General features: G+C 43.4%; 2 protein-coding genes across 2 annotated transcripts; both read left to right on the top strand.

The window, feature by feature from the left end:
- The first annotated feature begins 11786 nt into the window (after nt 1-11786).
- LOC148010903 (cytochrome P450 71A9-like) lies at nt 11787-12290 on the top strand. Its single transcript, XM_087671591.1, has one exon. It carries the CDS (start codon nt 11787-11789, stop codon nt 12288-12290), a length of 504 nt encoding a protein of 167 aa, XP_087527717.1.
- Nucleotides 12291-12298: 8 nt separating this feature from the next.
- On the top strand, nt 12299-13206 carry LOC148010902 (cytochrome P450 71AU50-like). Its single transcript, XM_087671590.1, has 2 exons — nt 12299-12577; nt 12691-13206. Exons 1-2 carry the CDS (start codon nt 12299-12301, stop codon nt 13204-13206), a joined length of 795 nt encoding a protein of 264 aa, XP_087527716.1.
- Nucleotides 13207-13802: the final 596 nt, after the last annotated feature.

Here is a 13802-nt window from a genome sequence, read left to right as displayed (position 1 = left end):
TTAATAAGAGCTGCCACATGCAGAGTGAGTGGTGTGTATGCATATTCAAATCAACAAGGCTGTGATGGTGGTTGGCTCTACTATGATGGCTATGCATGTATTGCAATCAATGGGGACTTATAGGACTTGCCTCCAAATTCCTTGATTTGGCAAGTAGAGGTGGTCTAAAGACTACCATTTATGTCTTTAGAGAACTGATAAAGAGCTTATATCAAAGGCAGGGATGATAAGAGCTAGTCTCTTCAACATAGTGATGAAAGGCTATGCTCTGGAAGGCCGCGTGGTTGAAGCACAAGAACTTTTCAATGAAATGAAAAACAGGGATGTACAACTAGATGTAGTAACTTGCAATACTCTAATTGATGCTGTTGGCAAAAGTGGTGATCTTGCAAAGTCTCTGAGGCTTTACAGTGAAATGATGAATGTTCCAGACATTGTGACATTCAATACACTGATTAACCTCTTGGGCCAGGCAAATCTAGTGAATAAAGCATATGAGCTGTGGGGAGAGACGCAAGGCTTCAGTTTAAAAGCAAATCTCGTCACTTACAATACACTCTTTAAGGCACTTGGAAGATCCGGTCATATTGAGGTAGCAAGTAAGGTTGTGCAATTAATGAGCTGAAGAATCCAAAAGACTTCATTTTACCTTTCTACAGCTTAGGTCAGGTACAGTTGAAGATTAATGAGCTGAAGAGTGCCCTGGCCAACTTCAAAAAGGTTATTGATGTTCAGCCTGAGAATTGTGAATGCCTTAAGGCAATGGGACATATATATGTCCTACAGGGGAGAACAGAGAAAGCATTGGAGAGTTTCAAAAGGGAAACAAAAATAAGTCCAAACGATTTTGAGGCTTGGATGGAAATGGTAGAGTTACTGGTATCTACTGATACAAGTGGAGCATTGGATGCATTCAAAATGGCTTTGAATCTGGTGAGAAAAACGACCTGAAAAAGTGCCTATTGAGCTGCAACATAGGTGTATTGCACTTTGAACGTGGAGAGCATGAGGGTGATTATGAGACAGTAGCAACATACTACAGGGGAGCGCAGTGAGAGAGTATAAGAAAAGCAACGAACACCGTCAAGAACGGGAGTGACTGGCCCGCTTTTCTGGTAAAGAAAAGGGGCTGCTTTTCCGAGCGTAGTATATCGGGCTTGGGGGGAGAAAAGCAAAGGTGGAAGACGCAAGCAACGGGCAGAAGAGCTTTCTGGGAAGGGAAAAAGTGTGGGAGAAGCTTTTCTGGAAAACGTGGAGGAGATCACTTGCAAAATACTACCTCGTTCTACTATGAGAATTGGCGATGGATAGTTCTTGATGAAGCTGACAGGCTTTTGGACCTCGGTTTTGCTCGCAGGATTGACCACTCCTACTTACATCCAGCAGGCTGCCATACCATCCTTCCTATCAGACAGGGATTTGCTTGTGAATGCAGGGAACGAAAACTGGGGAGAAGAGGATCAAAAGCCAGGAGGGCGAACAGTCTCCCCTCTTGCTAAGTATAAGCTCATCTTCCTCGAGGATTAGTCCGTCGGGAAAAACCAGCATCATTACCAGATTCATATATGATAAATTCGACAATACTTACCAGGCAACAATCGGCATTGACTTTTTACCAAAGACTATGTGTTTGAAAGATCGAACAATTCAACTTCAGCTTTGGGATACTGCAGGACAATTCTCCTGACTCCATCATTAAACATTTCTCCTGAGAAAATAGAAATTTCTCTCTCTAGTTCATTGCTATCAAGGTGGGAGAACACAAGAGGCAGTTTTTCGTAAACCACAGAGGTAGTGCCTTCAGTATAGGAAGCTGGAGATCGCCGTTGGTAGAAAGGAACTCTTGCATATTGAAAGCCTCTGTTGAGATCTTGCGTTGGATTCAATGGGAACCACCACCACAGTGTCTCTCTCGGTGACACACAGGCACACAGATATATATACACATTCTCAGATATTTTCCTTTCCTCTGTGCTATTAGAGATTCTCTACAATTCTCCATTCCGAGAGAGAGAGAAAAAGAGCAGTTTCCTGCTTCAGCGAGCCTTCCATTAAGGATCGATTTCACTGCACAAACACATTCATCTTGATCGTGATTGATCTGCTGTATTAGTTGCTGCAGAGTGTTATTCTTTTTCCCAATGTCCTCTTCGTGGATGAACCAAGCACATGTGGAAGCAGTAGCTCGAGTTCTTGAACAGGTGGCTTTCCTTAGGCAGAACATTGCTGACTTTCTTTGGAGAACAAGGAGAGAATTACTTCCAACATTGAGAATGATGACTCTGGATACCCTGGTGCAGTTGCTGTACTTAACATAGTAGGAGATTTTATGTTCGATCAAGCTGCATATAGCAAATTTCTTGATGCTATTCTAAATACTAGAATCTCTGGTTTGTCGAACTCTAGTTACTTGTAAAGTGGTTCCATTGGCAGATCTGTTGCTGCTCACAAATCCTCTCATCTTGCTTATTCATATGATTAATCTTCTATCCTGAAATTAGTCAAGGTCCTCTGCGGTCATAACTTTGCTTTCGAAAACCCTTCAACATCTTTGGTGAACCCGACGTGAAAGTGTAACATTTAAATTTCAGGATGGGAGATACTTGAGCATCAATTTCAACCTCTTCTACGATTCCTGCTTTGTCCTCTACTTCACCTCCATCATTGACTGCTGCTTCAAGTACTTCTAGAGATGATTTAAAGCAGATTTTGCAAAATATGTCTATGTATATGTAGCTTCAAAATCAATAGACACAATTGTATTTGCAATAGCAACAGTAGTTGCATCAACAACAGTTGTCTCAGCAAAGGCAACTATATTCGGAGCAAGAGAATGCAATCAGCGCGACTAAGGCGATTGAAGTTGTTGAAAATGAGAAGAAGCTATTTGATGGCCATAATGTATCGGCTTATTTGAAGACGTATGAGATCAAGATGGGATTTTTTGGAGTACTAATAGGACTTATGAGTAAATATTTCCTTCGCCTTGTCACACCTGCCTTGAGGGCAAAAGTGACTGATCTTTTCCTTCAAAATTCACATTGGTAAGATTTTAAGAAGGCTTTGAAAGAGGAGTATTTTCTTGAGGACTTTGGGATGGCTACATGACGATCATTCCGAGAGTGGGTCTACATGCCAAACAAAGGTCTAGCTGCTTCAGAATTGATACGAGAATTTGAAGAGAGGTATAGTCAGCTTGATGCTATTGAACAAAGAGCATTGGATGTTGAGAAAGTTGAGATTTTCTTGCAAGCTGCAAATCCTCCTCTTCACGAAGAATTAGGAGAGCTTCTTGAGGATTGTAGGAAGCCTATGGGTCTTAAAACGGATTAGCGAGATGCCCAAGATGCAGTCTCGACTTTGACCAAGAGGAGGATATGGAAAACCCACCTTCTACAGAATGAATCCATGACACCGACGCCGTCTTCTGCTCCTATGTCTACTTCTATCCCTGTTATTTCTTCTGTTCCTCAGCCAGTTTCTTGGCCTATGCCACTGCCTACTATTTCTAATCCTCCTGTTCCTCCTGTTCCAAGACCAATGCCAGATCCTTCTACTCCAAAACCATCTGCTTCATTGGTTCCTTCCTCTCTTGATGACATAATCAAAGGCATAATGGATTTGACACAGGAGTCAGTTAAAGCAGAATTGGTGGGAAAATTGAAAGAGTAGTTTGCTGCGACCGTGCCTACTATTCCTTCTAGTGCTCCTACTGCACCTAGAAGTGCTCCTAGTTCACCTAGGAGAGATTGAAGATGTATTTGGTGTGATAGTACGGACCATCAGCATTGCAGGGATCGAAGATGTATTTGGTGTGATAGTACGGACCATCAACATTGCAGGGATTGTGAATCTTTTCAAGATGCAAGGAGGAAGATTTTGGTATTTTGGGGACAAGATGGCAAGATTTGGTTGAGTGAAATAGGAGCTCCACTTGCTACCAATTTTGGGAAAGGCGGAATGAAGAAATTAGTAGATGATATGGCTGCGCATACTTCTTATGTGGCAGCTAGAGGAGATACTTCTACATATGGAGTCCAAATTGAGAAAGGATCAGAGAACCAGTCAGCATTATGGACCTAAGCTATGGAGACGGCAAACAAAGGGAAAATTCAACAGACTGTTTTGACTAGTGCAGGTTCTAGCATCAGATCTGAGATAGATTGGGATTCGCCTGTTGACAGGTACACTATTTATGCCTACTTGGCTAAGTCTCAGGGAGCAGATGTACTTGTTGAGGAGAAGCGTAAGAGAGATGAAAAGAATCCAAATGCAGCTAAAAAGACTAGAGGGGGTGAGTTTGTTACTCCACCTACTACTGCAGAGCCATCTTTGAGACCAAGGCCAGAATGACAGATGGAAGATGCTCAAAAGAAAGAAAAGAGGCAAGAGCCTAGAGAGAGAAAGCAACTAGGGTTTAGATTGATGTTTGATATTGAGACATCTACGGACATGAAGAAAATCTTTAATGACAAGATACTTGGCAGTGAGGTGACTTTCACTATTTCTGAGGTTTTGGGCATCTCGAAAAGAGAGTTTCAAGATCAGTTCCAAGAATTCCTGAAGAGAAAAAGATATGTATTTCCTACTACTGATACATAGGGAGTTTTGATTGGGGAGTTGGATGAGGATGAGGATGAGGTTATGGGTGAGAATGCTTCTGTTTTTCCGCAAATAGAGAAGAGGGTTCAGCCTATGCATTATGCTGAAACTGATGAGCCTATCTTGATACCGCGTAGTCATTTTTTGCGAAGTCATTGGGCTAGGGCAACTATAGAAACAATGGTAATTGGAGAGAAATAGATGCCTTATGTTGCTTTGGTGGATCATGGTTCAGAGATTAATCTCATAGTTTGTGGAGTTTATGAAAGTAATAGATGGCCTATGGATGCAGAGCATGGGTGGCATATGAGAGCCGCCAACAATACTATAGGTGATTTGTATGCTTCCTGTCCCAGTGTCAGGATTTCTATTGGAGATGTAGAGGAGGATTTCCATTTCTTTGTGCAGGATTCATGCTCTTATCCCATAATCCTTGGACAATCATTCATTACAGAGATGTGCATGGAGACGAAAGTAATGGATGATGGATTTGCTTATGCATGGATTCAGAGTAAAGATGGTATGAGAGTAGTCCAATTTATGACTGTGTGTGTGAACCATGCTAGAAACAGGGATACTCTTCGAGATGCACCTTTGCCCATTATGAGGGATTCGGGTTTTCATTAGGTACCACTGTTCCACGAGACAACAGTGGTACAGAGCAGAGGAGATTGGAGTTCTCACCTCCTGGCAGCAGTGTTTTCTCCTCCAGTTTTGTTCGAATTTCAACAGACAGTTCCATGAGTTATTAGAAAACTTCTAAGTTGCCTAGAGCTGCTAGGCAGTACATATGCAGGAAGGAGAAAGATTTGAAAAATGCAGGTATTTTGTAATATATCAAATTGATTAACACAAGGGAAAAAAAATTTCCCCTATCCTCCCATCCACGGTGCATCGTGCTGGAAGGGGGATGGAGGTAGGGAGCTAGCAAGCTCCTCGTTGGAGCTTGCTCAGCACCATCGCCATGCAGGTGGACACGTCAAGAGGGGAAGGATTCCCTTCCCTCCCCTATAAAATCAAGGGTGGGCAGCAGAGACAGAGAGGCCGGGAGAGAGTAGAACGGAACCTTGCCGCTGCTCGTACTGCTATCGAGGGAGGTCGAAGAGGAGGAGAACACTGCCTGGTGCTGCCGAGGGACCACTGCCGCCTGTCACCTCCATTCTCTCTCCCCACGACGCCATCATCTGCCACCTGGGGACTTTTCACCCCCATCGCCGCCAGATTTCCCCCCCCCCTCCTGCCACGTGGGGTAGGGAAGCTTCCTTGAAGAAGCTTCCTAAGGGGGGGCTAATTAAGCCCCCTTTCACCCCCTCATATCCCTTCTACTCTTTCAAATCCCCCCCCCCCCCCCCCCCCGGTTTTTAAAACCCTCAAGCCCCTTCCTATACTTTACCCTTTTCACCCCCTCCCCGGTTTTCTTAAAACCCTTTCACCCCCTCTCGGTTTTACCCCATTTGGAATCCTTTCACCCTGCCCCAGTCTTAAGGCCTTAACCCCTTCCCGAGGGCCATTAAACCCCCACAACCCTTGGCCTCATAACCCACAAATCCCTTCCCCGTGCCTAAATTTGTAAAGTCCCTTCTTGTGTTTCCTTGAAACCGTGTTGCACCCCCCTCATATTCCTTTTAACACCCCCCCCCCCCCCCCCAAGCCCTTTCTAACCCTGTGTTTCCTTCTCCTTACACACCCTTTTCTCTCTCCCCCCTACTATAAGCCTTCACCCTTCACCTTTCCCTCTCACTCCAGGTTAAAATCCCAAAAACCTTTACTACTCTAAAAATTCCCTTTCTATAGCTTTTACCCCAAGCCCAAAGTTCTCCAAAGGTTCATGTGGTTGCGAAGCCACACTCACCCATAACCTTTTTGCCGTGTATATACCCTATAGGGCCTTCTTAGGCTTTATAAACCTTTCCCTCTCCGAAGAAGCTAAGAACCTAAAGGTCCTATTATTCCTTCTCGTGGTCAATCATTTAAACCGCTCCTTGCCTCGAAAGAGAGATGGCGAAAATCCCAAAGAAAGAGTAAAAGCTGCCTTCACGTTCGAACTGCGATGTCGCCTAAGAAAGTCCAAGGAGTAGGTGCAGGAGGGTCATCTCCTGGTATCCATGTGGATATCTCACCCCAAATCCACGTTTTTCCTTCTTGGTTTTATATCGGTTTTAATTTAATCATGCAAGATGAATTGTTTGGGATAAGATATATTTTGTCCTAGTTATTTACGATGAAGGAGTTTAGTTTAATTGAACATGCAAAAATGATAATATAATAAGCATACTTTCCTTCAAATAGCATCATGCTTTGAAACGAATTACGAGCGAGATTATCTACCTACTATAGTAGTATATTTCGGTTAAATCTTGAAGGTATAAGAACTACATCTTGCACTATTAATCCCTATTCTTTTTTGCAACGAATCATCTCATAGAAGATGAAAATTCATGAAAGGTTTCTTACGTTGCTTGAACTGTAGGAAGTTATCATTGCTAACTACATATCTTAGCAAGGAAAAGAATGTTATTTGGCATGAGTTCGTTCTCAAGGAAAAAGGAAGTTTAATTGAAAAAGTTTAGGACTAAAAAATCAATTGTCACAAGGATAACAAATCGTGCCGAGGTGATCTCAATATTACCTTCTAAAAGTTAACCGAATTAATGTAAATCTAGAAATACCTATGCTGTGAAATATGTCTTGGGAATAATTTAAAAACGAGGAAACATTTATATCTTAAACACTTGACTACCTTCCCTGATTATAGGGACAATAAATTCGTAAATGTAAAAGAACTAGGGTTTGTCCCTAAGGTTCTTAAAAAGAGACCCTAGGTCCAACAAACGTCAGCTTAAAGAAACTAAAACGGATTGTTTTATCGTATATTACAATGCAGGACTTGCACAGCAAGTACGAAGTCATATAGTCTTGTGATTGATTCACAAGAAAAAAAGGTTAAGTACCCTTAACAAGGATGGCGGATCCTTATGCAAGTTATCTTGCAAAATGATGTATTCTTTGATATCCTTCTAAGTAAGGAAGGTTAAAAATCGGAAACCAAAGTATCCAATGAACTTTAAGGCTGACCAAGTTGGGTTAATAGGGTACGCCCTAACCCAGAATATAAGGGATTTTGCCAAGTTGCAAGACACCCTGGAACGAGTGCTGATACATTCGAAAGGAAAGAATCATTCCTTAGCAGTTTGCCAACAACAAGATCAGTTAATGAAAGTGTTTGTGTTTGCTAGAGAATTTAGAGCACTGCTTGATTTATGAATTACAAATAATAAGAATATCTATACTTCAGGTTGAAGGCCTGAAGGGAGAGGCAGCTTCAGTTACCCCTGACTGCCTGCCTAATCCTAACCAAGGGGGTTGTTGACTGCACCGGGAACGTGGACCGAACTCACCGTGAGAGGTCTCTCCGTTGAGCTCTACTTGGAGCAGGAGGACGCTTGGGTACCAGGGGGGACTCTGGCCATAAATCCCTCACCTTCTGGGTCCTGCACAAGAGGCTAACGTGACTCGGGATTAGATCTGAAGGCCCGCATACTAGTCTACGGGCAGAAGCTTGAATTAGTGATCCATGTGGATTACTGGATGGCCTTCGGGCAGATTATGGACAAGCCCACGAGCGGAATTTCTTGTATTTCAAAGATAAGAATGATGTTATGTTAATAAAGAACTTGTTTAATATTGTTTTTCTATGTCACATTATAAGATTACGTGAAGGAACCAGTGCTTAACGGATTAATTAAAGAAGTTGATTGTTACATGTCAAATTAATGTGTTAGATAATTACATAACTAAAACAAACCGAGGAAAGTGTGGACGATAGGCCATGGGTCCGTCCTACGGATTGGTGGTCTCGGTTAGCCAGGAACTTTTCTCAAATCTTGAAGAACAGTGGGATGATCGCGTCAAAGGACAAGAACAACGAAAGCGATGACCTAGAGTTATGTCTTACTCGATTAACACTGTTTTAGGGGAACGGAATGGGACTATGCCTTATGGGGCAGAGAGGTTGAGCTTTGCCTCCCTCTCGTTTCCCATTTTCCTTGAACCAAGTGCAGCGTGAATCGGCTTCGGACTTGGCGTTTCTGCGTAAAGTAGTTCGCTCGAGTCCAACGCTAGTTGCTGTTAGGTAATGACCAATCAGGAAAACCCTAATTTCGATCGATCCTAAGTGGAAACGGCCAGGATACTTCCGCTACGTGGCAGATGCGGGAAGAACTGGATCGTAAATCCTGTAACATTCCATAGGAGTACCGGACGGAGCTTTCTAGACATCCTTTTCGATGGACTGCTAAGATGTGTCCTGGATGATACTAAGTGGACACGTTACAGTTGGTATCAAAGCCGACCAACAACGGAATTGTTTTTATGAGATTTCAATAAAATGAAGTAAAGAAATTGTTGTTGTCCAAACATTTCCTTACCTTCAATGCTGTCTTGCAGAATTATAAAGCGTGGAACAAGTTTTTGGTATTTTGAGTCATGTTTATGACTGCAATGCATTCTCCGCTTTATAGACAAAGAATTGGGATGATGAACATCGTGGAGCAAATTTATAATCCATCACCTTTATATATAGAACGAAGATGGACGGGTGCTTCAGAAATCTACTATATAGCCACCCACCGGTTTGCTTACCTACAGACCAACCTAAAGAGGATCAAGTGGTTGGAAGACCTGAAAGTCGTGAAGCTATTCGTTTTTGTGGAAGCTCACGTAAATTCAACTTTACATTTTCAAGGTCGGGAGGGTTGAGATGAACTCATATGTATATGAGGAAGTAAATCGTGTAATCCCCGCCGATAGGATTAAAGTGTTGGGCCGCCATGAGAAGTATGGACTCCAATGGAAAGGATATCCTGAACTTCCAATGACTTATCTATTCTTGAAGATCCATGACCCAAAACCCTACTATTACACAGTTCCTGTAGATAAATGCAAATGCAACGTTGTTCTCCCCAAACTAAATGTAACAATTGATTTATCATCACAAGAAACGTTATATTCGAAAGGGCTATGCCCATGTAAATACAAATAAAGACTTCTTTTTATCAATGTCTGGCTGTGCATAAGAGTTGATAAAAAGTTAAGTAGTTACATTGTTTACGAGATAACTGAATTAAAGATGTAATATAAGCTAACATCGATTATCGTATAATAATGTTAAGAAAACCTTTATTTAGGCATAACTCCAGGTACAGGTTCCAAATTCGCCTCCTACATTAAGTACTGTTGTGATCGAGGAGAAGAAGTTCCTCCTCAAGCAGATTAAGCCACCCAAGTTTGACGGGAGAGGTAGATTCGTCCAGGCTGATGCTGAAATTTGGATTGAATCCATGGAAGATAACTTTGAAGCTCGCCAAGTTAAAACTCACCAGCAAAGCCAGACTTTGGTCGAAGCAATGGTGCAGGGATCAAGGGATCGCAGAGGGATCCGTTACCTGGAGAAGCTGAAGAAAGCTATGAAGTGAAGATACTTGCCACCTGCATATCACACGCAGAAAATGAACGAGTTCTATGAGCTAAAGCAACTAGGACTCACTCTTAACGCATACTACTCTAATTGACAGCATATCTGCCACTGGATTATCCTTCCGTGCTATGTGTTTAAATTCTGGATTTAATGACTTGATGTATGCAATCCATGTCAGCATAGCTATATCGGAAGTAGAGCAAGTCCTAATCATACCTATCAATGGTAAGTAATTTGTCTCACTACCACAACTGAGGATCCAATAAAGTACTCCTTGTCACATTTGAGAGCCATAACAATTCCCAGTAATGCCCTCTTGATTTGCAGATACCTCCTCTATCTCTCGTTTAGGACTTTCGCCCCAAACCGAATAGCATACTTGTTTTCATCTACATCATCTTGACCCACTGCCCAACCTATGCCAATTGGACTAGTGTCAACTGTCAATTATATTTAGAAATTAGATTTTTGAATTACAATTTGAAAAAAATATGTAATTTTAGTAAAGTAAAATGGGTCATTTTCAGGCCTTATAGCATGTAAATAAAGGGTATTTCTTAATATCCTTTCAATGCACATTATATAGATGATTTCTTATAGGTAGACCCCTTGGGCTAGATATATTTTCCTTGAACATTTATTGATATTTTGCTGCTACTCTTCCATATCCTATCATACCCTTTTGTATCCTTCCATGTAATAAATATGTTTAGGTTTTATGTCATCATTCGTTTTGAAACTTGTGCCCTTCTATATCACCAACTTATCATGACTGAAGTTGTTTTTAGCTTCATTTTCACTAGAGCTCCAAAATCAAAGAATACAGACATGAAGGTACAACAAAGTAAATTGCTCAAACCTACATTAACGTTATACTTTAGACACTATATCTCTTAGACTTCAAGGTTCTACACTCTCAAGTAGTTAATGTGCCTTAGGCTAGGTTCACACTAGAAGACATAAGGAAAAAGAGGAGGTGTGTGATGCAACGTGCATACATTTCATTTGAAAGAGAGAATGTTACTTTCTTCCATATACACCACAACTTCTATTGTCCTCACATCCTTCGAATAAAAAATTGGTCAATGGAAGATGTTATAATTCACATGTGGTAAAATTTTATTTCACAAAAGAGGATATAAACTATTAGGACTAGTTTCTTTTAAAGAATTAAAACACATTTCTATGCACTTCCACCACAAGTGTGAACACCGATGCCCCTCTAGATTGCTAGAACTTTTACTTTAGAACAAGTATGCTTTTCCAAAGGAGTCAATTTTATTGCACATGACAAAGCTCCATGGGCCTTCCTCAGTCCACAAACCTAGTTACGTGCAAAACACTTAACTGAGAGGTGATTTGTGTTGCGTGAGTGGTGTGATGTAATTGAACACAATTTACAAAATGAGAGGGCTTCATCCTTTCTAAATTACCCATTCTAACAGCATGAGTACTTACTATTAATGTACATTAGTACCGTACAAAATGACAAACTACGCCGGTCTAGTAAGTTGTCATAGTAAGACCCGCAAGCATACCAACGCTGAGCACCCAGGGTGTGGTAGTCAGTACCTGAGTAGCCCAAAGCGTGGATGAGCAGAATGAGAATCGGCGACATGGAGTTTGTGCGAACGGAAGTGCTGAGTAGTTTGGTGACAGCCGGGCTGGTGGTGCTATTCTGCTACGTTGTGTTACAGAATACCAGGCGATGGAGCGGATTATGGCCGGTGATAGGAAACCTGTATCATTTAGCGGCCGGCGGGAAGCTCATCCGCCGGAACCTGGCTCAGCTAGCAAGCATGGACCGATACTGCACCTGCGCCTGGGTTACGCTGACACGGTAGTAATCAGCAGCCCGTCCTTGGCCAGGGAGGTGCTTCAGCACCAGGACGAGGTGTTCGCGAACCGGCCGCCCATGGAGGCCTCACGCCGCCTCCAGTTCGGCACCGGCAACACCCTCGCCATGGCTGACCTCGGCCCCTCCTGGCAGGACCTCCGGCGCTTTGTCACCCTCCACCTCTTCAACCCGAAGCGCCTCCTCTCCTTCCAGCCGGTCCTAGACCAGGAGATCAACCACGCCATCTCCAAGATCCAATCCTCCGCCGGCACCTGCCTCGACCTCACCTCTCACATCGACTCCCTGCTCGAGAACCTCGTCTGCCGAATCGCCGTCGGCAACGCCAGGAGAACATCTCACACATCCAACGGCTAAAGGAGGTTATGCATAAGAGCACTCTTTTGTTCAAGTCGAACGTCATTGGAGACTTTATACCCGCCCTCGGATTCCTGGACCTCAAAGCCAAGCGATCCCTCGATGAACAAAGCGCGAAGGTCGATGCGCTGCTGGAAGAGTTGATCAAGCAATACGAGCTAGATCAGGGCCAGGATAAAATCTATGGTGTGGATGCATGCAGGGAAGAGGCCGCAGCTGGCAGCTTCCTACGCGTGCTCTTGGCTGGCTTCCCGAATAACAAGAACAGGGTGAAGCAGCTACTCCAGGTACTCGTGGTTTCACAAATTCCTATATGTCGCCATCGATATATTGGAGACTGCAGGATGCTTTCTAATAGACTCGTGGTTCTTCTAATTCTCCTTGGCCCGTGCTTTCGCAGGAGCTTCTTGTGGGAGCGATTGATTCAGCAAGTTCGACATTGGATTGGGCAATGGGGGAGCTCATGGGCAACCCAGAGGAGCTGGCGAAGCTACAGAAGGAGGCGGACGAGGCGGTGGGCAGGGAGAGGATGGTGGAGGAAGAGGACGTGGCGACGCTGGGGTATCTGAGGTCTGTAGTGAAGGAGACATTGCGCCTGCACGTGCCAGGGCCGTTCCTGACGCCCCGCATGTCCAGCCAGGCTTGCGTGGTGGGTGGCTACCACCACCCCAACGGCATTCGCGTCATGGTGCATGCATGGGCCATGGCCTGGGACCCCAAGCTGTGGGATCGCCCGGCACAAATCCTTCCTGAGCGTTTCCTCCTGTGCGGCGATCAGGGCAGTGCATTGGACTTTCGAGGCCAGCATTTCCAGTTCCTGCCCTTCGGATCTGCCCTGGCGAGCCTCATTCACACCTTCCATTGGGAGGTGCCGCCGGCCAAGAGCAAGTCGACCTGTCCGAAAGCTTTGGCTTAGTCGTCTTTCGCGCGACTCACGTCCTTGCCATCCCCACTCCACGCCTCACCATGAGAACATAAAAATTTTCTTATATCGTAGTCCTTCCCCGAGAGCTAAGAGATGGTTGCCAATCTCTCTTTTCTAGGGAAAAACTCTTTTCAGTAGAATGCTAATGTCTTGGACAAAAAGTTACGTGACATGTGATGATGCTATCCTAACTACTCGTTGAAAAATTATCCTTTTACATATATCTGAGCCTCATAAGCAAGACACTTGCATGTGCTAGGTAACTTTAGAGTAAGCTAGTAATTTAACGAATATCTCTTTGTGTGTGTGCATGTTCTTTCTATAAATACAACCAAATGTATGTAGAACTTTCTTTTATGAATGCACCCTTTCTGCATTTGTAGGTCATAGAAATCAAAATGATTTTGTTACCAGTGTGGAGTGTTTTTTGGAGACCCAAATAGAGTCTAGGGAAGATGGGATGACACTAGACGAAGCCACAACCGGGAAGGAAAGGCTAGGTTTTGTGCGAAGGAAAGGCCATGTTTTGTGCGAATTGGCATACAAATCTAGACCAACTTTTACAACCCAAACCATAAACAACTTGG

Source organism: Lygodium microphyllum, chromosome 29 (genome assembly GCF_053477565.2).
Source record: "Lygodium microphyllum isolate KBCC chromosome 29, Lygodium_microphyllum_v1.1.10, whole genome shotgun sequence".
Classification (NCBI taxonomy): Eukaryota; Viridiplantae; Streptophyta; class Polypodiopsida; order Schizaeales; family Lygodiaceae; genus Lygodium; species Lygodium microphyllum.
This window is presented reverse-complemented; position numbering and strand designations above follow the sequence as displayed.